The sequence below is a fragment of the Talpa europaea genome, assembly GCF_964194135.1.
Source record: "Talpa europaea genome assembly, chromosome: 4".
Classification (NCBI taxonomy): domain Eukaryota; kingdom Metazoa; phylum Chordata; class Mammalia; order Eulipotyphla; family Talpidae; genus Talpa; species Talpa europaea.
Genome location: NC_140070.1, coordinates 42,168,328 through 42,193,969, shown reverse-complemented (window position 1 = coordinate 42,193,969; position 25,642 = coordinate 42,168,328). Strand labels below are relative to the sequence as shown.

At 39.2% G+C, this 25,642-nt stretch overlaps 1 protein-coding gene across 1 annotated transcript in view; it reads left to right on the top strand.

Annotated features, from left to right (window-relative positions):
* LOC311170212 (low-density lipoprotein receptor-related protein 2-like) overlaps positions 1-25,642 on the top strand; it is a gene marked incomplete at both ends in the record, with an annotated part of 47,249 nt that overhangs the window by 9,127 nt on the left and 12,480 nt on the right. The window contains 12 exons of the mRNA XM_084232601.1: positions 3,210-3,335; positions 4,013-4,216; positions 4,841-5,009; positions 5,329-5,497; positions 6,274-6,499; positions 7,261-7,386; positions 14,783-15,007; positions 20,810-21,121; positions 21,751-21,963; positions 23,532-23,723; positions 24,271-24,486; positions 24,707-24,945. Coding sequence (XP_084088727.1) covers positions 3,210-3,335; positions 4,013-4,216; positions 4,841-5,009; positions 5,329-5,497; positions 6,274-6,499; positions 7,261-7,386; positions 14,783-15,007; positions 20,810-21,121; positions 21,751-21,963; positions 23,532-23,723; positions 24,271-24,486; positions 24,707-24,945 — 2,417 coding nt within the window. The remainder of the gene's footprint in view (positions 1-3,209; positions 3,336-4,012; positions 4,217-4,840; positions 5,010-5,328; positions 5,498-6,273; positions 6,500-7,260; positions 7,387-14,782; positions 15,008-20,809; positions 21,122-21,750; positions 21,964-23,531; positions 23,724-24,270; positions 24,487-24,706; positions 24,946-25,642) is intronic.

Below are 25,642 nucleotides of genomic sequence, written 5' to 3'. Positions count from 1 at the left end.
TTTTTAAATGCAATGTCTTTTTTTTTTTTTAGATTTATTTATTTATTTATTTATACAAGCACTGGGTACAGTCAGAAGCACGGGAGGGTGAGAGAATTCACCAGAGCCAGAGCGAGGAGCAGAGCAGGCAGAAGGACCTAAGTACACTGCTGAGGGGAGCAGTGGGCCGCAGGAGAGGTCTGCGCGCCATGTGGGACCCTCCTCCGGTGGCCGGGGAGCAGCCTGGGATGGAACCGGCACTGCAGAGGCTGCAGGCAGCTTTGCAACCCAGCGCTCAACAGCTGCGCCACCGGGGAGACCCATTTCCTTCATATATTGTCTAATAATCTGAAAGTGTTATGGCTGTTACTTTGTAGTACTGACCCCCCAAATAGGGGGCATTTTAGGTTAAAATGTGGTTAGGAGAATAAAAGAATTATTGTAGATGTTTTGGCCTAAAGGGTAGATCAGCTTTGAGACAATGAGCCTGGTTAGTGACTCTTACTTAACAGTCCCTTCCTTCTCTCTTTTGTGGGTTCTGCCTGCAGCCCTACCCACTCAAATTGGAAGGATACAAGAAGAAAGGCCCTGGCTTACTAGATAGCATTATAGTTACATTCAACAATGTCTTTAATATGAGAAGTCATCAGGCCTCCCTGGTGGTGCAAGGAGTTAAGACGCAACCTATGAATCTGTCCGCAGCCACTGCAGCACAAGTTCAATCCCCAGTCAGGGAGAAACCCCCATGGTGCAGCAGATCTCTCCTGTCTCGTTCACTGCTCTCCTCAGCAGTGTATTTCAGTCAATCTGCCTGTTCTGTTTCCCACTCTGTCTCTGGTGAATCTTCACACTCCCCCACGCCTCTGGCCTGTACCCCAGTTCTTATATGAATAAATAAATAAATCTTTAAAAAAATATTAGAAGTCGTCAAGAATTGTAATGAGCTATTTTGGATAAGGCAATTAAGCTTATTATTTCATTAAAAAAATCTAAAATCAGTATCTGTTTATAACCTTTTAGGGGCCTGGCTTTAGTTTGTCCCTCCTCTTCTAGAGTCTGCTGCATCCTTCATGGTTTATGGCCCATTGTGGGGCATGTGGGCCACTAAATTTGACTTATAACCACATCCTGATATTCTCCTGGGCTGGAAAGGGAATATTCTACTTTAGAAGCCCATGGTTTAGGAGAAAGAATGGTTTTTCTGGCTGTGCCTCCAAGGAACCATATTTCTTCCTGCTTAAAAAACCAAACCAAACCAAGCCAAAATAAACTTCCTAGTCCCCATGATTCACACTTTATTTTTTACTTTTTGTTTTTCATTAAATAAATGTTTGTGTGCTACCTTGTGGCAGGTAGTATCCTGGGAAGATATTCACAACATATTAACAGAGGTTAACTCTGGGGTGCCACATTTTTTCCTTATATCATTGATATAATAACTCTCTTCCTTTAACTGTAAACACTAAAAGTGTTAGACAATTATGCTAGAGAATCTAACTTCTCCTCATATTTCTTTTTTTCTCAACTTTAACTAAATTCTTACACATAGTTTTGGCTCTTTTTTCCCAGTTCTTCTCTATTTTCATTTCTCCACCCTCTTCACTTATACCCTTTGACCTTTCCTCCTTCCCCCAGCCCAAATTAACCTCAGAAACCTCGTATCTTTTACTAGTGGCTGCTAGTTTTTATAAGTACATTGCTTTATCAAATCACCTACTATATGTGTCCAAAATTTGACTTTGTAATTGTGACTTGTTTACTAGACATAATTCTGTGAACTCCATTTTGCTGTCTGTAAATGGCAACATTTTTTCTTTCCTTATGGCTGCATGGTATTCCATGGTGTGGACATACTGCATCTTGATTCAGTCTTTTGTCACTGGGCACTTAGATTGTTTCCAAGTCCTAGCAATTGTAAATAATGCTGCTGTAAACATTGCAGAGCATATAAATTTTTGAACTAGTAGTTTCATGTTCTTTGGAAATACGCCCAAGAATGGGATTGCTAGGTTGTATGGTACTTCCATTTATAGTATTTTAAGGTAAATCTGAATCACTTCCCAAAATGGCCATACCAGTTTACATTGCCACCAGCAGTGCAGTTCCTCTTCCTCAACATCCTCTCTAGCACTTGTTATTGGGGGATGTTTTAATTTATATGTACCTTTCTCATGGGTGTGAGATGATTAATTCATTATGGTTTTTACTGGCATATTTGTTATTAAAAGTGATGATGAACTTCTTTACATGTGTCTATTGGTGAACTGTCCAATCAGCTCTGCTTTCCATTTATTAATTCTGGTGTATAGCTTTTCATTGTTAAATTTTATAAAGTTTTATGTATCTTGGATAATACCCACTCTTGGTTGTGAATATGTAAATATTTTCTCTCATTTAGTGGAATGTCTTTTAAATATAATTATATGTATTTTATGCTTTGTAAAAGCTTTTCAACTCAAATAATCCCACTTTTTTATTTTTGCTTTTATTTCCCTTAACATAGAGGTCAAAGCTACAAAAATATCTTTATCATTGGTACTGTGATACGTATGGATGTTTTCTTCTCTATATTTTATTATTGTAGGTCTTATATCTAAGTCTTTAATTCATTTTGAATTTAATTTGCGCATGGAGTTAGAGAGTAATTCAACTACATTCCTTCACTTGTGGCCATACAGGTTTCCCATTACAGTTTCTGTCATTTGTTAGAAACTCTAATTTCCCCACTGTATGGTCATAACTTCTTTATCTTTAGTTATTGATATAAATGTCAATGTTCATACTTTAAAGGATCCCTCCCAAACAACTTTGAGAAGTTACAGTGCCTTACCTAAATTCTGCAGTTATACCTGTGAGTTTTAAGCTTGTTTTATCATCTTAGATGAGAGATCATATGGCACATTCATGAACTTTAGGCCCTAATGTTTGTCATACTGAATTAGATTCTGACTGGCTTGACAAGTGACACATCCCCAGAAGGTTGCTAGGGTAATAGATCAGTATTCTGTGCCAAGCATGCATTTAGGGTCCCTCTGTTGACCTTTCTGCTAAAATAATTGATGTACATGGGAATTATGTGGAGATAGGGGTTGTATAGTTCAGGAGCTGACACAGAGATTTCCACATTACACATGTCCACTGAGTATCCAAAAAGTAGCTCAAAAGAACAAAAAGTCTCAAGAGAGTATTCCTGGGTTTTCTCTAATTTTTGATTCTCTATCTATCACCAGATGTAGATGAGTGCTCTATGGCATACAGTCCTTGTGGTCAACTATGTCATAACACACCAGGCTCATACTCCTGCGAGTGTGTTCAAGGTTACCAGCTCTACAATGGCACTGACTGTCAAGTTACAGGTAAGTTTCAGTATCTAAAGCAACGCCTAAATCCTCCTCTGTTCTTAGTAATTAAGATAAAAGTGTATAAATGATTCATTTTTAAGGTCTAATATTAGACATGATTTGCTTTATTCTTTCTTTAAACTAGGTAAAATCACATTCTTTGGCCAATCATGTCAGTTGCCATCAAGTATGATTAGTTATTCTGTAGGCCATAGAACTAGATGTTTGGGACATCTAATCAAAGCATCTTAACTTGGCCTGTGTTTCTTTAGCACTTGGACACTTAATTATTCTTGGCTACTATGTACCAGGCAAGCATCTTAACTTGGCCTGTGTTTATTTAGCACTTGGACACTTAATCATTCTTGGCTACTATGTACCAGGCTACTGTGATACTGACCCCAACTGAAGTCACAGTTTCTTGGATTCCTTGGTTATGTCTTGGTGTGAAGAAGGGCTGAATCAGAAATCAAATAAGATGGTAAAGTTCCAAAGACTAGTTTCAGTGCTCTGGAGTTCAGAGGGAAGAAATAAGCAAAATGTAAGGTAGTTACTTAGATTTCTCCTGTATGAACCTTGGTTCAGTTTTCAGGGATAAGTAGATTTTGTCATGGGAGAGGGGACAAAATCTTAAAGAGAAGGGTGTGAAAATATGTTTCAAATTAATATCACTTTTTCTACTTCTATTACAGATGATGCTGTTAAAATTCTTACAGCAGCAGATGGAGAACTTGGTGTCCTGAATCACAGAACAGGCATCTATGAGACTCTGTTACCTATAAAATCAAAGCCTACATCTATTGCATATGATCTTGAGAGAAGCATGTACTTCTGGGTGGATGAAGTTTTAAATATGTTTGTTCTTGGGAAGCTGAAATCTGTTCCCCTCTATCCAGGTATGTTTCTTGGCATTAAGAGACTTAGCATTCTAAAGCTATTTAAATGTGGGATCATAAGCATATGCATTCATTTGAGCATCATCTGTGATTCACTTGTCACGAATCCTAAGTGTTCGTAAAATCCAGATTTGAAATAAGACGATGTAGTTTTGGTCTACAGGAACTTTAGAGTATAATATGAGAATGCAACCAATATTAGGATATACTGAAAGCTTGACTATATGGGCTCAAAAACCAGGTCTCAGTCCGATCACTAAGTATGTGACTTTGAGTATATTAACTCCTCTGAGATACCTCTGGAAATCCTCTGATAGAAATTAAGAGGTAGAGTTCATAATAATTCACCTGAGGCTTCTATGATATTGACCCCAACTGAAGTCACAGTTTCTTGGATTCCTTGGTTATGCTCTGCTAATGTCTTTGTCTTTCCCTACTGTTCACTATATATTGTAAGCACATTAGCACATCTCTGATCCTTATTCCCTGTGTTCTATTTGTCTTATCATAACACTTGAAATCAGAAGATGTCCAGTTCCAAAGAAAGTTATATTGAGTCTTTTTTTTCAAGGTAAGAAATGTGTAGAAGAATATAGGGACATAATGCTGTCTCCTGTGTTCCAGAGCTTAGAGCAGTGAACAGTATCTCCTTGGACTGGTTCACAGGACAGCTGTACTGGGCTAGCAGCTTTGCAAGGGTCATCTGTGCTGGCTTAAGTGATGGCAGAGGTTATGTCAAAATCTTGGAAAAGGATCTTGTTCCACAACAGCTAATAGTGTTTCCTGCAAGGAAGTAAGTATTGTTTCTTTTGGAGTACATCCAAAAGCATTGGTTATCTTATTAAATGTTTTAGATGAGAACACATCAAACTTTTCTACCCAGGTCTCATTTACTCCAGAAAATTCTTAATTTTGAAGTCTAAATTCAGTATTATGGAGTCATGGAGACTTCCCCCCCCTCCAAAAAAAAGTCTAGGAGCATACATCTCCAGCATTCTTTGAAGTGCAATAATATAAGGTCTGCATGAGAGAGCTAAGGGAGCCTGCTGTTCAGAAAATTGTACATGTACCTGAGAGGGTTCTTTAACACCTTGTACTTTTGCTGTTCTTAGGTACTTGTACTGGGTGAATCAAGGTGAGAGGGACATGAGGACTATTGAAACTGCAGGGATGGATGGCTCTGATAGGAAGGTGCTTGCAGTTGTAACCATGGAGGAGCCGATAGGATTAAGTCTTGACCATGTGACTGACAGGCTTTACTGGATCAGCAAATATAAAAAGGTAACCTAGATACAGAGGATTATGTAGGTCCCAAGAAAAAAGGAAACCCATTGAGCAAGGGCTTGGTATGACTATAGGCAATAGTAAGTTCTTTTAAGTATTGCATTAACTCACTGAAGTATGTTCTGGCTATGAAAACAGAGAAGAGCAAGGTATAATTACACATTATCTTTAGGTTAAGCTAGATGGTATCAGCTTTCTTAAATATTCTATAGTCAAATTTAGCACTGGAATTTCCTGGTAGTATTATGTGCTATCTTGTATCCATGGTACAAAACCTTTCAAAATGGCAGACCACTTCGTTGAAAGCACAGGTACTTCCATGTCTTGTATTTACATTAGAGTTCATGTTATCTCATTTGAAATTGTTTCAAACTAAGAGACCAGTAGAAAACACTGGTTGAAAGCCTGGTTTTGGGAGTTATATTTTTATTTCTTTCTAGCTTTGATTTTGGTTTTGATACCTCTTTGAAAAGAAATAAAATACATATGTCAAAAGGCAATTTGAGAATGCAATGAAAGGATTTGGTAGAATGTTTAGATGGTGGCCAGTAATCTCTAGAAGTTACTTGGTATAACATATCACCAATTTGTCCAAGAAGTGGTCCAATTTACTAGCTTTGACATTCTTTTCTATGAATCCTAAGATGAGTTTCTCTATTCAGTTGCTATTACCTAAAAATGTTTATAATTAGCATCCCAGAAACTAAAAAGCACTAATATTGTTGCCACCTCTTCATGCTATCATGTTCTCATGAGACTTTCTACCCCTTCAGTCCATAGAGACAGTAAAGGTGGATGGCAGGGGGAGGCATACCTTCCCTGAGGTCTTCTTGGAGGATGAACATCCACTGGGACTAGTTGTATTTGAGAACTCTTTCTTCTGGGCAAATAAAATACAGCTGTTCCATACTTCACCCCGCACCCCACAAGAGAGAGTGGTGCTGCTTAATGCCTCCATATCTGCTTTCTCAGTCCTCCACAAATCCCAGCAGCCAAAGAGTAAGTAAACAGCTTGCTTTTCACATGCTTATTTATGAATCAGCCTGCATACTACATTGAAACTACCTAAATTACTACTGTAATCTCTTATTGAAACATCTCTTTTGAGATAAGGGAGGTGTTCTGGATAGCATTCCAGACCTATACGAGATTGCTAAGTAGAAAAACGGAATAAAAACATCGATTGGGACACTCATTCCAAACATGTACCTTGTGCTTGTCCAGTGTAGTGGTCACATTTTTTAACTTCTAAAATATAAAAAAATAGAAGTACTAGAATAGCTTAATTACTGACATGTCAATTGATAATAGAAGGTTGAAACAAGCCCAGAATCCTGCTTATAAAAGATAGTCAAATATTCACTGACAGGCGTTTAAACGCTTTTAGTCAGTCTGTTTGTATCTGTTAGCTCTCATAGTATTTCTTGAATGGGTTTAAGCAACTAAAAGAAACTAGACCATTATTTCTAAGGGAGTCCTTGTTTAACAAGTTAGATAGTCATTTTGCCTTGACTCTAATGGAGAAGATGTTTTTGTTCAAAGCTTTATTGGACCTACCCTACTAGAGATTTGTAATGGTCACTACCTGAGGGACAGGAGGCCACATGAGTTCAAAGACCAGGATGCCTAACCTGAAAACTAACAAGGAGTTCTCCTTCTCCTAAGACAAAAATGGCTTAATTCCCCTGGAGTAACAAGCTTTGAACTGGACTGGATAGATAAACTTGAAATTAAACTAATATATTTCTATTTTAAAATAGGCAGATACCCAGTGTGTGTTCCAGGGGCTTGTAGCCACTTGTGTCTTCTGTCTCCTGTCCGTCCCAAGGGCTACAAGTGTGTGTGTCCAGAAGGAATGTTTCTTCTGCCTTCTGGTACATGTAGTGGTAAGTACCTGAGTGAAATGGGCTTGGCTCATGGAGGCACCTTCATGGTTGGCCTGGAAATTATGTAGCTTCTATTTTTGTTCCATCACTTTTATACTGACAACCTACTTGATAACAAGTTTAATTATCAAAAGACCTTGATTAGTTTTTTTATTTTTAAAAAAACTAATATAAAAATTTATTTTTATATAATTTATAAAAATATATAAAATTTATCATATGAGCCATTTTTTATAATAAATTTTATTTTTATATTCCCCATACAATTTCAACCACCCCATTTTGACCCCAATCCCTCCCCTCCCTCCACCCACCCCCTCAAAAAAGTGTCTCTGGTTCATAGATTTTTGTTGATTTTGATTTTCACTTTCTTGTAGTTATTCATTTTCCTGGTCCCTTATTTAAGTTTTCTAGATTCCTGCTATGAGTGAGACCATCCGGTATTTTTCTTTTTCTTTCTGGCTTATTTCGCTGAGCATGATGCCTTCCAGCGCCATCCATGTTGCTGCAAATTGCATGTGTTTATCTTTTTTGAATGCTGAGTAATATTCCATGGTATATATGTACCACATCTTCTTGATCCAGTCATTTGTTTTTGGGCATTTGGGTTGTTTCCAAAGCTTAGCTATTGTAAATAGTGCTGCTATAAACATAGGGGTGCAGGTGCTCTTTGGAATGGATGTTTCTGTGTCCTTTGGGTAAATACCTAGGAGTGGAATTGCTGGATCATATGGAAGCTCTATGTTTAGTAGGTCCAGAAATCTCCACACAGCTCTCCACAGTGGTTGGACCAGTTTGCACTCCCACCAACAGTGCAGAAGAGTTCCTTTTTCTCCACACCCTCGCCAACATTTGTTGTTGCTAGTTTTTTTTAATATGTGCCATTCTCACTGGTGTGAGATGGTATCTCATGGTAGTTTTGATTTGCATTTCCCTGATTACAAGTGATGTTGAACATTTTTTCATATGCCTGTTGGCCATTTGCATTTCCTCTTCAGAGAAGTTTCTTTTTAGCTCTTCTGCCCATTTTTTGACTGGATTATTTTCTTTGTTGTTGTTGAGTCTCATCAGCTCTTTGCAGATTTTTGTGATCAATCCTTTATCATTAGTGTTGGGTGCAAAAATGTTCTCCCAGTTGGTGGGGTTTCTCTTTGTTTTTGTTATTGTCTCTTTTGCTGTGCAGAAGCTCTTTAATTTGATGTAGTCCCAGCTGTTTATCTTTGCCTTCACTATCACTGCTTTGGGTGATGTGTCTGTAAAGATGTCTTTGATGTGCAAATCACGCAGTGTTTCGCCTATATTTCCTTCTATGTATTTTATGGTTTCAGGTTTTATGTGTAGTTCTTTAATCCATTTTGAGTTGGTTTTTGTGTATGGTGTGAAGTAGTAGTCAAGCTTCATTCTTTTGCATGTAGCGGCCCAGTTTTCCCAGCACCATTTATTGAACAGACTTTCTTTGCTCCAATGCATATTCTTTGCTCCTTTGTCAAATATTAGTTGACCATAAATCTGTGGGTTTATTTCTGGATTTTCTTTTCGATTCCATTGGTCTGTGTGTCTGTTCTTGTTCCAATACCATGCAGTTTTGATGATTATGGCTTTGTAGTATAGCCTGAAATCTGGGAGTGTGATGCCTCCATTCCCTTCTTTTTTTTTCAGGAGAGCTTTGGCTATTCGGGGTTTTTGGTGATTCCATATGAATTTCATCAATAATTGTTCTATTTCTTTGAAGAATAACATTGAAATTTTTATTGGAATAGCATTGAATCGGTATATTGCTTTTGGTAGGATGGCCATTTTAATAATGTTTATTCTTCCAATCCATGAGCAGAGGATGTCTTTCCATTTCTTTGTATCTTCTTCTATTTCTTTTAACTGTGTTTTATAGTTTTCTTTGTAAAGGTCCTTTACCTCTTTTGTTAGATTTATTCCCAAGTATTTGATTTTTTTTGTTTCGATAATAAAGGGGATGGTTTTTTTCATTTCTTCTTCTTCAGATTTATTGTTAGTGTATAGGAAGGCTTCTGACTTTTGCATGTTGATTTTGTATCCTGCCACTTTGCTGAACTGATTGATGAGTTCAATTAGTTTTTCTATGGAGTTTTGGGGGTTCTCTATGTATATTATCATATCATCTGCAAATAGTGATAGTTTGACTTCTTCTTTTCCTATTTGGATTCCTTGTATGTCTTTCTCTTGTCTTATTGCTCTGGCTAGGACTTCCAGTATTATATTGAAAAGCAGTGGTGAGAGTGGACATCCTTGTCTTGTTCCAGATCTTAATGGAAATGCTTTCAGCTTTTCACCATTGAGAATGATACTGGCTGTTGGCTTGTCGTATATGGCCTTTATGATGTTGAGGTATGTTCCTTGTATCCCAAGAATTTCAAGGGCTTTTATCATGAATGGGTGTTGCACTTTGTCGAAAGCTTTCTCGGCATCTATTGATATTATCATATGGTTTTTATATTTCTTTTTGTTGATGTGTTGGATAACGTTGATTGATTTTCGGATGTTGAACCATCCTTGTGTCCCTGGAATGAATCCTACTTGGTCGTGGTGAATTACCTTATGGATACACTGTTGGATTCTGATAGCTAAAATTTTATTGAGGATTTTTGTATCAGTGTTCATTAGGGAGATTGGCCTATTGTTTTCTTTTTTTGTGTTGTCCTTGTTTGGTTTTGGTATTAGTGTAATATTGGCTTCATAGAACGTGTTAGGTATTATATCTTCCTTCTCAATTTTTTGGAAGAGTTTGTGAAGGATAGGCAACAATTCGTCTCTGAATGTTTGGTAGAATTCATTTGTAAATCCATCAGGTCCTGGGCTTTTGTTTTTGGGGAGGTTTTTTATTACCATTTCAATTTCGCTAATTGTAATTGGCCTGTTTAGGTGTTCTATTTCTTCTTTATCTAGCTTTGGGTGATTGCAGAGTTGTAGGAATTTGTCCATCTCCTCTAGATTGTTAAACTTGTTTCCATATAACTGTTCATAGTAGTTATTAATTATTCTTTTGATTTCTGCTGTGTCCGTTGTGATTTCTCCTCTTTCATTTATTATCCTATTTATTTGTGCTTTCTCCCCTTTTGCCCTTGTGAGCCTGGCTAGGGGTTTATCTATTTTATTTATTTTTTCGAAGAACCAGCTCTTGGTTTCATTGATCTTTTGGATTGTTTTTTTAGTTTCGATTTCATTTATTTCTGCTTTGGTTTTTATTATTTCTTTTCTTCTACTGGTTTTGGGGTTTTTTTTGTTGTTCTTTTTCTAGATCTTTGAGCTTCGAGATTAGGTTGTTTCTTTGCGTTCTTTCTTGTTTCTTGATGTGAGCTTCTATTGCTATATATTTTCCTCTTATTACTGCTTTTGCTGCATCCCATACATTTAGGAAATTGGTGTCCTCCTTGTCATTCAATTCAAAGAATTTTTTAATTTCTTCTTTTATCTCCTCGTTAGTCCAGTGGACTTCCAGTAGTGTGGGTTTCAATCTCCACAAGGTAGGAGAGTACCTTGCCTTCTTTTTATGGTTTATTTCTAGTTTGATGCCTTCATGGTCAGAAAAGATGGTTGGTATGATTTCAATCTTGGTGTATCTGTTGATGTTTGTCTTGTGCCCCAGTATATGATCGATCCTAGAGAATGATCCGTGTGCGCTTGAGAAAAATGTATACTCAGATTTTTTTGGGTTTAGTGTTCTATATATGTCTGTTAAGCCCAAGCACTCTAGATCCTTATTTAGAGCTTTAGTGTCTTTACTTATTTTTTGTCTTGTTGATCTATCCATTGTTGATAGTGGTGTGTTGAAATCTCCCACTATGTATGTGTTTTCTCTGATGTCTGTTTTCAGAGATGCCAATAGTTGTCTGATATATTTTGGTGCTCCTTCGTTTGGTGAATATATGTTAATGAGTGTTATTTCTTCTTGAAGTATTGTCCCCTTGATCATAATGTAATGACCACTGGGGTCTCTTTTTATCTTTTTAAGTTTGAAATCTGTTTTATCTGATATGATTATAGCTGTTCCTGCCTTCTTTTTTGGTCCATTTGCTTGTAGAATTGTTTTCCATCCTTTAACTTTGAGTCTATTTTTATCTTTTGCAGCTAAATGTGTTTCCTGGAGACAGCAAAAGGTTGGGTTTTGTTTCTTAATCCAGCCTGCAACTCTGTGTCTTTTTATTGAAGAGTTTAGTCCATTTAAATTTAGAGTTAGTATTGATATGTTAGCATCTGTATTTGCCATTGTGTTTGTCTTTCCTTTGATTTTATTTATTTATTCCTTAAATAACTTTCTTTGGCCTTCTTTTGTTGTTATTCATCCCTCTGAGGTTCTGGCATTAGGACTCCTTGTAGTATTTTTTGGAGTGGCGGTTTAGTCATAATAAAATTCCAGAGTTTCCGTTTGTCTGGGAAGGTCCTTATTCTTTCTTCAAAGAGGAAGGAGAGCTTTGCGGGATAGAGTATTCTTGGTTGGCATCTGTTTTCTTGGAGTCTGTTGACTATGTCCCTCCACTCTCTCCTTGCCCGTAGTGTTTCTTCAGAGAAGTCTGATGTCAGTCTGATTGGTTTCCCTTTGAATGTTATCTGTTTCTTCCTTCTTGTTAGTTTCATTATTTTTTCCTTGTCTTGGATTCTTGGGAGCTTTACTATTATGTGTCTTGCTGTATTTTTCCTTTCGTCATGGAAGTTTGGTGTTCTTCTTGCTTCTTGTATATCAATTTTCAGCTCCTTCTTCGCGTTTGGGAAGTTCTCTTCAGTTATATCCATGAATATTTTCTCTGTTCCTACATCTCTCTCCTCTCCTTCTGGGATTCCTATAACTCTTATATTTCCTTTCCTCATGGAGTCAGATAGTTCCCGAAGTCTTTCTTTGGTCTTTTTCCTTTGTACTTCTCCTTCCTTTTCTGTTTTAGTTCTTTTTTATTTCTGTGTCTTCAAGAGTACTTATTCGTTCTTCCATTTCATCTATTCTGCTTTCATTGCTTTTCCCAGAGTTCTTTAGCGTCTCCATTAATTCTTTGATCTCCTGCATTTCTTTTACTTCCCTCTTTAGGGACTCAATTTCATTCTTCTGGTCATTAATTATTTTCCCCTTATTGTTTTCCTTTATGACTTCTGTCAGTTTTTTAATCACAGCAATTTTAAATTCTCTATCTGGAAGGCTCAGAAGTTCTTCCAAGTTACTGTCGTTGCAATCTGGTAGATGGTTTTCTTTTTGCGGTGTGCTTTTTTGCTGAGGAGTTGCTGGGTTGCATGTGGTTTTTCTACTCCCTACTGCCTGTTTTCTAATTTGCCGTATTCCTTGTGACACTGTGTTGCTGGTACTGGCTGGCATCTTGGGCGACCTTCCCAGCTCACCACTGGCTCCTCTGGGGAACTTCTGCTGGGTTCACAAGTCTCCAGGAAAGAAAGGTCCCTGGTGCAAAATGGCGATGCAGGAATGCGCTCCCCTGCACGCCCGGTCTGCCCCAGTGGTGGGTGCTGCTCCCCTCTGGGCTGGGACTGCAGGCTAGAAGGCGCCCAGCATGGGCAAGCCTCCCAGCTTACCTCTGTCTCTTCAGTGAGCCTTCTGCTGGGTTCACACAGTCTCCAGCAAGAAAGGTCCCTGCTGCAAAATGCCGGTGCAGGGGACACGCTCCCCTGCACGCCCTCATATGAGCCATTTTTAAGGATGTAGTTCAGTGACATTAAGTGCATTCACATCTTTGTGCAACTATCACTATCTTCAATCTCCAGAACTTTCATTTTCCCAACCTGAAGTTCTATACTCACTAAATCCTCTCTTCCACCAGCCCCTGGCAACCACCGTTCTTTCTGTGTCTATGAATATTACTCCTTTAGGTTACTTGAGGTATGTCGGCTCTTGCACTGTTTTTCCTTTTGACTGGCTTATTTCACTTAGCATAATGGTGTAGAAAGTGTCAGGATTTCCTTTCTTTTTAAGCTTTCTTTTTCATTGCATAGACACTGTATTCTGTTATTTGTCTACTGTAGAACCAGTAATATTATATACATAGACTGCATTTTGTTTATCCATTCCTTCATCAATGATATGTTTGATTAATTTTAAAATAAAAAAGTGCATCACTCAGTTTTTAATAAAAAACATAACAAATATGTTGGTATAAGAAATGAATACTCTGTAGTGCTGACTCTGTGTTCTGATCTGTTTGTAGAGAGTCCACTTCAATATAGTTATGATGACTTCTTCGTGTTGCTGTTTGTTCCATATTTGAAATATTGATGTCTACATAATCCATTCACCATCTCTATCCACGTGATTTTTCTATAGAACATTGAGATTTTTAAGACTAGATGACATAAATATGTTCATGTTCTAACTACTTTAAAAAAGTCAGTAGGAGAAAGACAAATACAGGATGGTCTCACTAATATGTGGAATATAGAGAAACATTACAAAGTGTCAGTCAAAACCAAACCAACAGGGCCTCCCCTGGTGGTGCAGTGGTTGAGCGCTGGGCTGCGAAGCTGACTGCAGCCTCTCCAGCACTGGTTCGATCCCTGGGCACCGGTGAGGGTCCCACATGGGACCTCTCCTGCCACGCCCACTGCTCCCCTCAGCAGTATATTTCATCAGTCTGCCTGTTCTGATCCCCGCTCTAGCTCTGGTGAATTCTCTCACCCTCCCGCACTTCTGACTGTACCCAGTGCTTGTATAAATAAATAAATAAATCTTTAAAAAACAACAACAACAAACAAACCAATAATAAACAACCTATGACTGCAAAACTGAGGTAACCAGAGGGGGAGGGTAGATGGGTGGGAGTTGGGAGAAAAGGGGCCTAATGGAACATGGTGGAGAATTGTTGGGGCACACTTATGGGCAGGGTGTGAAGGTGTACACCTGTAGAGGTTTGAACCTATAACCCCAAGCAGACACAAAGATGTAAACCTACTTTACCTCACTGAACATAATTTTCAAGGAAAAAGAGTACAGTTTATAGAGTAGCCCTAAGGCCATCTTAATGAGTTGTTGGCCCAACTCAAGACTTCAGCTGAAATTGTTGAACATTATATATAAATACCTGAGTAACTTTTCTTTATATAGGTAAGAGGTTAAAATTCTTTACAGTAGAGACTTGTGTATTATAAGCAAGGATTCCATGACATTACTGAGTCTAATGGAAACACTCCAGTCCTAATCCTCATGATTCTGTCTTGAACTTTCAGCTGAAATTGAAGGTTTATTGCTAGGCTTTCCCAAACAAATGACTCACTTTGCTAAGGAACCTAAGACATTTATGTTGAATATATACTTCAGAAGCAAACATCATAAGATCCCTTTCCTTGTTTATCTCAGCTTGAGAGAAATTTGCTCAAGAATGGAACAGGGACTTATCTGACAAACAGATAGCTAATCTCTCTTTTTCCTTGGTAGAGTTAAAACTTGTGTTTTCTTCTGGCAAACATCTCTACTTGTTGAAAGTTGGATTTATGGGAACTGCTATAGAGAGAACTCTACTTCAGGAGCATCCTTGGAATATCTATTTATTGGATATTGACTGGAAAAGAAACACCATCTACTGGACAAATGCCCAAGGATATCTGTTCTACTCTACTAGTTATTCGGGAGAAAAGCAAAAAATTTGGACAGAGCATTCAGGTAAGTTTGAGTTCTTTTTCCTTTTGTTTTTTGACTCTAAAATGAACTAGAGTCAAAATTCCTACCTAATTCATGATCAAATCAACCTTAATATCTAATAGTGATTCTAACTAATTTAAGTGTCTCTGTCTTAACATTTTTCTTGTAACTGTTAAAAGACTACCATGTTTTATGCAAGTTGTAGTGGCAGTGATAAGGTTATTAAATTTTTGTTTTTCTGTCCTTAAGTCTGGGTAGGGTAGAAATTAACCCTAAATCCAATTTAGAATTGCAGATTTTTTTCACATTAATTCAGAAGTAATTTGCAATGCAGATTTCAGATTCAACTAGTAAGATTTTCTTACTATGATAATATATACATTTCTCCCCTCCCACACTCCACAATGCCATACCCTACCTAAAGCTTCCTGTACTCAGCCTAAATGCAAACATCTACATTATAAAAGAAACCAAGACTTGATATCTAGGGTGAGTAATTTGAATTTTTTAGTGTCTTTAACATGAGTATTGCTAAGTACTGGAAATATGCTTAACTGCAAGAAATGCTGTATTGAAATACATGTTCCTGAGCCTCCCTGGTGGCGGAGGCAGTTGAACACAGTACTGTGAAGCTGTCTGCAGCCTCTGTAGCACCAGTTTGATCCTGGCCTGCTGGGGAGATACCCACAAGGCACGGCAGACCTCTCCTGTTTCGCCCGCTGTTCTTCAGCAGTGTATTTTAGTCAGTCTGCCTGTTCTGTTCCCCACTCTGTCTCTGGTGAATCCTCTCACCCTCCTGCACATCTGGACTGTACCCTGGTTCTTGTATGCATGAATAAATAAATTTTTAAAAAAAAGAAAAGAAAAGAAATATATGTTTCTGAGTCATCCTTCAGAGAAGCAGACTCTACCCAGTGTCCTGTGGGCCCATACAGCACTTGTTATGCTGGAACTTCCTGTATCTAACCTAGAGAACTTTAAGGAAAAACTCAAATGAGCAGTGATTTCGTAATATATCAGATGACCATCTAGAAAACTCCTAATTGTGAATTTCTTCCTGTTCAACTAAATACTGTCTCTCTCAACTGGCTAATCTTTTTGCTAACTGGTTTCTGTGTTATGATTATTAGATGAAGGAGCTGTAAGACATTGACAATGCATTTGAGCTTGCTCTAGTGTTGAATATTTAGTACCTGTGATATAGGTGGTTGTGACATAATATAAAATACATGTATTTTATATTCTATATATACACACATATATATCTAAGTATGTTATGCACACACACACAAACACACACAGAGAGTGAATATTTGGGTCTTTGCTCCTAATTTCTGGCAAAAAGCTCTTAAGGTCTTTGTAGATAGAGCTCCTAAGTCCCTGGAATTCCCTGAGTAATTAGAATACATTTTGTTATAATGAGGTAACTCTTGGTGGGATCCTGGCTGTGAGCTGGTCACCAAAAGACCAAACCATGGTTAGAAACTTGGATCTTTTAGTCCCATCCCCATTCCTTGCAGAGGAGAGAGGGGCTGGACATGGAGTTAATAATCAATTATGCCTGTATGATGAAGTATCCATAAAAATCCCAAAAGTATGGAGCTGCTGAGTTGGTGAACACATCACTGTGCTGGGTGAGTAGCACACTCCAGCTCTACAACCACAGGAGTTCCTGTGTTGGGGAACCTTGGGATGTTGCCCTCTGTATCTCTTCATCTGTTTATCTGTCATCTTTACACAGGAACTAGTAAATGTATTTCCATGAGTTCTTTGAGCCATTCTAGCAAATTATCAAACCCAACGAACACCTTGTAGGAACCAGACAGTCAGATTATAGGTGACTCTAATCTGGGACTACTTGCATGGGCATCTGAAGTGGGGGACAGTCTTGGAGGACAGAGCCCTTAACATGTGGGATTTAATGCTAACTCCAGATAGACATTGTCAGAACAGAACCAAATTATAGGACACTTAGCTGGTGCCTCAGAATTCCATAGCATGGGGAAAGACCCACACATCTGGTGTTATAATATTGTGTTCTGAGTAATGGTGATACACAGGAGCATTTGCCCATACAGTGGCTACAAAGCTTGATAAAGCCAGGCAGTTCATTTATAGGTCTTACTCCACTTCACCCTGACGTCTAAACCTGTGCACAGTCTTCAGGGCATTCTTACAACCTATGAATGTGCAGCTTTCAGCTTCCCCTAACATCTCTGTATACAGGTGTCAGTGTTTTCCCTTGAGTGTGCTAATCTTGTCCTTATTGAAAATTGAGGCTGGAAATTACAGATCAATTCCTAATACATGGAAGGACTGCAAAATCCTATTTTATGATTGTTCATGTCTTTAAGAATGTGAGTGGCTCAAAGAACATTCTGTGACCTTGGCTGCTGAACTATCAGCCTGGAATCGGTACAGCACCAAAGTGAAATCTAACTCCAGAGAGCACATGGTCTCTGCAGATGGCAGAGCCCAACAAAGAAGGGAGAAGCTGAGCCAAGTATGGCCAGGCTATTCTTACCAACTTGCTAATCTGGTCACTTCTCTCCTGGACAGGAGTGATTCAAGGACTGTGAGGAGAATCAGAAGTATAATTGTATACAAGTTCCTCACATGTAAATGTGAGGAAAAGTGAAGATAAACTCCCACCCTAATGACCCGGAAGTGGGAAGCACTTGACAATTTTTGATCCCTTGTCTACTGGTTTCTCCATTCTGACACCTGTGCCCCAGTTCCAAAAAGCTGTCGGTTTGTCAACTTTCTGGCTGGTTAACATGTAGGTTACTAATATAATTCCCAGGGATGTGCTGGGATATATTTAACAGCTGACTCTCTTGGGTAGAGTGTGCATATATACATCTACATGCATTTATAATAAAGCTTGCTGCTACAAACTGTGTGTTACAATACTTTATAGGTGATAAAATATGCAGCATTTTTTATTGTAAGTTTCATATAACTAAATGATTTTCATAGATTAGCCAGAGTCCCAAGAATTCAGAATAAAAAATAATTTAGCATTGCAATTCAAGAGCAAACAAATCCAACTGAGTACATGCTTGATCCCAATCTGATTTGACAAAGCCGTTAATGACCTTATCAAGCAAGCATAATTTTAAAAATTGTATTCATTTACCATTGGCTTACAATATTATATAAATTTCAGGATTACAGCTTCATGGCTTCATACCTCTATATGTGCTTGTGTCTCAGTATACCAACCAGCAAAGTTCAGGAGCCATTCACACTATCAGATTGACCTGCTCAACCCTTTGGTTCCATACCATTCCCTTTCTCCTCTGCCCACCACCATATTTTCACAGTCTAGGCGGGATTTTTGTTGTGTTTATTTGCTTTGGTTATTTATATTCCATAGATGAGAGAAACCATCGAGTAATTGTTTTTCACTTTCTGATATATTTCACTTAGCACAATGACCTCATCCATTCACATTGTTGCAAAAGACAATATTTCAGCTTTTCAATAGTTGAATCTTAGTCCATCGAGTATATGCTTTCCCATTGAGCATATGCTTTCTTCAGTTATTGTTTGTTGGGAATTTACGTTGTTTCAATGTCTTGGTTATTGTGGCTAATGTTCCTAAGGGATGCAAATAGCTCTCAAATTAGTGGTATTTCTATTTTTAAGAAATTTCCATACCATTTTCCATAGAGGCTGTGCCAATTTATAATCAGGTACCAGAGTGCCTTTTTCTCTACACTCTTGCTAACATTTTTCCAGTTTTATTTTTTATATAGGTCATATGTGAATGTTGATATAGGTCATACGTAATCTTGATGTGAATGTTGTTTGACACTTTTGTGTCTGTAAGCAATTGAGATGAAAGAGAAGCAATGAGGACTAGTTGGGATAGCTCATCAGTGACATAAATGAGTGTTTTGGGGAATTAGATAATAGTTTTCAAACACTAGAAAATCATTTCCTCAATGTGTTTGTGGTATTAAAACAGGTAAAGGGAGTCAATTATATGTTGTTGGAAATGACCTTTGGTAGTAATTATAATGTTGCTTATACAGATGTTGAATTATAATGAGTACACTGGAAACCTATATAAAGTTACAAACCAGTGTTACTTCAATAAAAATTAAAAATAAAACCTCCCCTGGTGGCGCAACAGTTGAGCAATGGGCTGCGAAGCTGCCCGCAGCCTCTGCAGCACCAGTTCAATCCCCGGCCACCGGCAAGGGTCCCACATGGCGCGACAGACCACTTCTGCCTCCCGCTGCTCCCTGGGCAGTGTATTTCTTAGTCAGTCTGACTGTTCTGTTCCCTGCTCTGGCTCTGGTAAATTCTCTCACCCTCCCGTGCTTCTGACTGTGCCCAGTGCTTGTATAAATTAATTAATTAATTAAAAAATCAGTAATCCTTTGAAGAAAAAATAAAACAGGCTAAATACAGGGTTTTTTTTTTGTAAATTTAACCCGCAATATTGACATTTTCTAGCTTTCTTAAGTCTAGACCAGAGGTGTCAACCTCTTTCTGTAAAAGGCTACATAGTAAATTTTGAGACTTTTGTGGGGCTCTCAGCCATTGTATCTCAAAAGCAGCCATAGACAATGTGTCAGTAAATGATGGTGTTCCAATAAAACTTAGTTACAAAAACAGGCCACCAGCTGAATTTGGCCCAAGGACCATTGTTTGCCAGTCCCTGGTCTAGAAAACAAAACCCAAACCAAATCAAACATTGATCTGTAGTGTGTGCCAATTTCTGTTATTTCCAGCTATGGAGGTGACCTCACTAAACTTAGTAGATGCAATAGATGTAAATAATTAAGAGCATAATAATAGTAGCATGTCAGAAAATAATTAATGATTTGAGTATTTGTTTCAAATATAATTCACTTAAGTTTCTGTAATTTAGTTTTTATAATGGCTGTATAGAACAAGCTAACAGAATTCATGAATTTAAAAACTGGCTGCACACCTGCTCCACCATACTGTTTTCCAATAACAGACACTGTCTTAGCATTTCTTGTGTATTACCTCTAATCCTCATAACCTAGGGAAGTACTATCCCTATTGTACATTTGCAGAAAATGAGGCACAGAAATGAACACCTTATTCTGGAATAGGGTTTCCCAGAATAGTTGATCCCTAACTTAGACCCAGTTGTGTAGTTACTGTGGGTGGCAGGAAGGAACCGACATTCTCTGAATGTTAAGTTTGTACCTGACTTGGTTGTTTATGTCTAAAAACTAACACTTTTTGGCTTTTACATACTTGATCCCTACCACATCACCTACTGGATGCTTTCTATTGGGTTGTCAGAAAACTCAGGATGCATTTTTGCATAGAAAACAGAAGAAATATGTTATGACTTTTCCAATAACCTAATAGTTACAGATCTTCTCAATGCCTTTCCATTCAGTGATTCCTTTCACACCACTGTTGTGCTTTTACCTCAGCGCAATCTCAGCTTTTCTATAGTAATTTCAGTCCTAGTTACTTACATGTAGTTGATTCCTTTTCACACTTAACCTGTGAAGGAAGACTATGAATCTAAAGCGGCAGATCAACAATCAGATGCCAGCCTTGCTGCTTAGATGTTTAGCCTGTAAAATGCAGAGAACACCTGCCTGGCCAGGGGCTGTACATCCTGAACAAGCTCATATTGACAAGTGAGGTATCAAAACCAGAGTAGAGACAATGGAGGTCAACATACAAACAAGCAGCTGGGCTTATTAGGGACCCGTCTTTGCAACTCCCCAATTTTCTCCTATCCATCACTGACCTAAAACTTGACAGTGCACAACCAGAGTTGAGTGCCTTTCTAAAGGGAGTTACTTTTCCTCCTTGCAGTCTGCTCAGCAAATGTGGACATAGCAACTGGGAAATTGTACTGGCTGCCCTGTGACAGAAGCACAATTCAAAAGACAAGAATTACTGGCCCAGACACACATGTCCTCTACAGAACGAGCAGCATCATACTGTACCTTCTTCTGGATTGGCCACAGAGGGTGCTCTACTGGGTAGAAAGTGGGAAACACTTGCAAAGTATGACTCTGGATGGCAGAAAGAGACAGGAAGTCTGGAGAGGCTCCTGGTCAGCAGACACCCACATGGCCTTGGACCTCTGCTCCTCTAGCATCCTCTGGACCACTAAAGGGTCAGGTAAGTACATGCAGTGCAGCTGGAAGAAGCTTGAGAGGATGAGTGGGAATGTTTTCAGTATAACAATTATTGTCATTTTTAAAGCTCTGATTTTCATTGGGCACAAGCCACCTCAAGTGTAGTCCTCATCTGTAAATCTAAATTTATGATTTAAACAATAAAAATCTTCAGAAATAATGTTATACCTCTTGCAGCATACAGATTTAGTTTTTACTCTATATGTAGAAGTAATAGAATCAAACTTATTGCAAAAGAAGTATAGACGGTTTAGCTGAAACTTGGTAACAGGTACAACTCATACTTTTGCAGCCAAATCCAATTGTTTTCTCACCCAGAAGGCATCTCTGAGGCTTAGCAGCTCTGTGCTTATGGCAAGGGTTTAGTATATACAGAGGGCAGTAAAGTCACATCTGATGTTTTCATGTGGCAGGATTCACTTTTCTGGAGCTCTTAACATTTCCTTGGACTTTCATAAGCAGTAAAATTAAAACCTACCAAACATGACAGGAAGAATTTCCATTTATTTTCAATTTGGGCTCATTAAACCATAAATCAAATGGTACCCCTAACTCCCACTGTCACAGGTTACTAGTTCTATATCAACTTATAAGAACTTGACTCTTCCTTAGACTTGCAAAGCCTGAGTCTCCTAAGAAACAGGACATACACTTTGAACAAGACCTGGAGTGATGGGCTGATAGTGGCCCACGAGCCCTACCTCGTGACTGTAAACAGATCAGCTCTGGTGCTGTGGGACAGGAGGATGCAGGCACCCTTCTTGGTGTTGAAAGAGCCATCTATAAGGAAGGTGATCATCCTGGCAGAGAACTTGCAGGTTCCAGGTGAGTCTTCCTGCAGGTGGTTATTCTTTGAGACCCACTTTACCCCACTCTTCTTCGTATGGCTTACGAGGAAGAGATACTGCGCAGCATTGTGTTTTAACGGAAGTTGTCCCACCACACAACTCAGCAGGCTCCTCCCTAGTTTGGCCATGTCCTGGAAGAGCAAGCATCTAACACATTTCTCAGGGTTGCTAAATGGCACGAGTCCTGGCCAACACTCGCAATAGATCGCACAGCACACCTGCTGTGGGGATTCCTCTTGTACTTGAGAATATTAAAGCTCTTAGTCTGTCAGTAAAGAGATCCATTTTCATTAGCTCTAAACCAGTTTCCCTAACTGACTTTGCCAAGGAACCCCTCTTTCAGGGAAGGCATAGCAGTGCTATCTTGCTGAGGATCTTTGTAAAGCCACTCCTGGTTGCGGGCACCAGGAACAGCACCCCTCTGCTGTTGAATCTGCACCTTGGCCGTGCAAGGCTGGTTCACCTTCTTTCTTTTCATATAACCTTTTGGCGCAGAGCCAAAAATTTTGATCCTAGAATTTCGAGGCAGAAAAGGAAGGAATCCTATCACTGGATTAGGGAACTTTGTTAAGAAGCAGCTTGGAATCCCAAGGAAGGAGAGAGAAACAGAGACAGACCATTCCTCCTCCAGCATACTGACTCCAAAGAGGTCTCTCGTCTCCCTTTTCCATCTGGACTGCCTTACTTTTTTTTTTTTTTTAAGATTTATTTATTTATTTATACAAGCACTGGGTACAGTCAGAAGTGCGGGAGGGTGAGAGAATTCACCAGAGTCAGAGCGGGGAACAGAACAGGCAGACTGACGAAATACATTGCTGAAGGGAGCAGCAGGCGTGGCAGGAGAGGTCTGTCGCACCATGTGGGACCCTCGCTGGTGGCCAGGGATTGAACTGGTCCTGCAGAGGCTGAGGGCAGCTTCGGGCAGCTTCGGGCAGCTTCATAGCCCAGTGCTCAACTGCTGTGCCACCAGGGGAGGCCCCTGCCTTACTTTTTGAATCACTTGTTTGTTTAACCTGATCTTAAGAGTGAAGAAGAATTAGGCCTAGGGGCACATTTCTTAGGTGGTAATGTGTGCCAATAAACAGTTAGCTTTGTGGTTACAAATCCAATTTTAATTACTCTAACAAATCTGTTGGTGGTTCAATGGTTGCTGAAGAGTAATTTTGGTAATTTATTAACCTAATTTATAATCTCAACAAATGAGTGCCTCGTTAAGCTGGCCCCTGACCAGCAACCAAACAGAAATCCCTACCTTCAAAAACTTTTATTTTTCATACCCAGAATACAACATCAGGGAAGTGAAAAATTAGACCTGGCAGCAGGAAAAAAAATGCCCAAATCCAAAGCTATTAAATGGCAGGCCAATGTATCACACCTCACGGAAGGAATAAACTTTAGGTCCATTTTATTTTTTTCTTCCTTTGAGGTAGAAAAACGTAGCCACATAATTATGACATGGTTTTCTGGAGGAAGGGAGGGGTAGTAGAAACAGATCCCATTGATGAAGCTGATGGACTGACTTGCTAAAGGAACTGCTTATTCTAGATCCTGAAATTGAAGAAGCCACCCACTACCCTCCCACTGTCCCTCCTCCACCCCCTCTGCTTTGCTCTCACTCCTCTATCTCCTGTCGGAATGGGAAGGAATGTGTTTCTCGGGAGAAGCTCTGTGATGGGAAGCAGGACTGTCTGGATGGCTCAGATGAAAAGAACTGTTCCCAGTTCTGCAACAGACCAGGTGTGTTCACCTCACCTGTTCTCAGTCTTTCATTCCAGGTAAACTGATTCAGCACTGGATGCATGGCATGAATTGCCAGCATGTTTATTATTATCACACTTGCTTCCCATAGGTAAAAATATTATAGATAAAAGCCATAGTCTGTCAGAATCCTGATTCTGAGAGTGTCCATTTTATCACATTTATATCAGGTGTATTATCAGGCACAATTTGAGTATCGTGTGCTCCTTAAATTTAAGTGTTCCAGTAGGCTGAGCCAGGGAGTCACTAAATGGACCATTTAGGGCAGACTTGGCAGTGTTCCAATGAGTCGTTAAATTAACTGAGCAAATATGAGACCTTATTTAAATAGCCTAGTTTAGCTTGCTAACTTAATTGACCTGACTTTATTAAAGTTTGCTGATCAATTAAGTACGAGAAAGAACTGAAAGTAATAAGAAGCAGTCTATTTACCCCTCAAGCTCCTGCATGAGTGTGAATTAAGTTAATTTTGACCCTGCAGTGTGACTGAGTAGATGGCACTAACTTTTGTCCCTTTTCACGTCAGGGGTTTTCCAGTGTCTGGATGGAACCAAGTGCATTGAGGAGAAATACCACTGTGATGGGGCTCAGCAGTGCTTGGATGGGTCTGATGAGCAGGACTGCTGGAAGCCCATGGAAGATTGTTCTCTGCGCTGTGACAACAAGACCCGCTGCATCCCTAAGAGCTGGCTCTGTGATGGCAACCTGGACTGCTCTGACAAAAGAGATGAACAAGGATGCAGTAAGTTCATGAACCTTCCTCGGACAGAGAGGGTTTTCTGGGCTAGCTTCTATTTTGAAGGTCTTTTCTGGCCTAATGTTCCATGCAAGCCACTTTCCTGCCAGAAGTCCTGCTGGGGCTTAGTTTCCATGGTGATCATCAATTACCAGGAAGTCTTCAGACCTTTTATTTGCCATCAAATCATTCAAGCTGAGTGCCTACCTAAGGCTTTGTTTTTCAGTTCATGAAAAATGCAGCACATCTGAATTTAGATGTGAGAATGGCCAGTGCATCTCTTATTCTCTGCGCTGTGATGGGAACCGAGACTGCCTGGACCACTCGGATGAAGAAGGCTGTCTGCTTGCTGGGCCCCCACGGTGTCCAGCAGGGGAGGTGAAGTGCCCACGGAGTGGAGAATGTGTGTTGGCAGAGTGGATCTGTGACCATGACTTAGACTGCAAAGATGGAGCCGATGAGAAGGTAATCTGCATTTCCTTCAGAAAGATAGATTTTGAATCCCCAGCAGTAACATGTTATTTCCTGTAGATAACTTGGGAACATACAAGAACAGAGAAGCCTCCCACAATCCCTGCCCAGAAAGCCCCTTGTGACTTCATCAAGGTGCTCAAAGTGTTAAGATCAACTTTCAGGTTTTTTTATTGTAGGAGGTTTGCTAATGTTAGATCTTGATGGCCATGGCTTAAAAGTCCTACCTAGATAGAGATTATACCCTGAAATGTCACACAAATGTCACCATGGAATACTGTGAAGCCACCACCTCATGTGAGATGCAGCCTGGTTTGGATCCTTCTGCATTTAACCTTAAGAAAATAACGTAACTCCTTAGCACCATATTTCCTCAACATTAAAATTGGTATTGATATGCCTTATATGCCTTATAGTGATATGCCCTATCTAAAGACTCGGGAGTGCATTTTAATATTCTTGGGTGTGCATAAGAAATGGTGGGAAGGATTGATTCCTGAGAAGAGTTTCTAGGGAAGAAATGCTTATGTTTCTTAATGAAATTACTACCTTCTGATTGGTCAGTCTGACAACACAAGCTATTTCTTTCTACTTCCCACCCAAGTTTGTATCACCTAGAAATCTCCTTACATAAACTCCAGTGGTAAAAAGAGTTTCTCATAATTTGTGTCACCTCTGAGTTTCCAAAGGT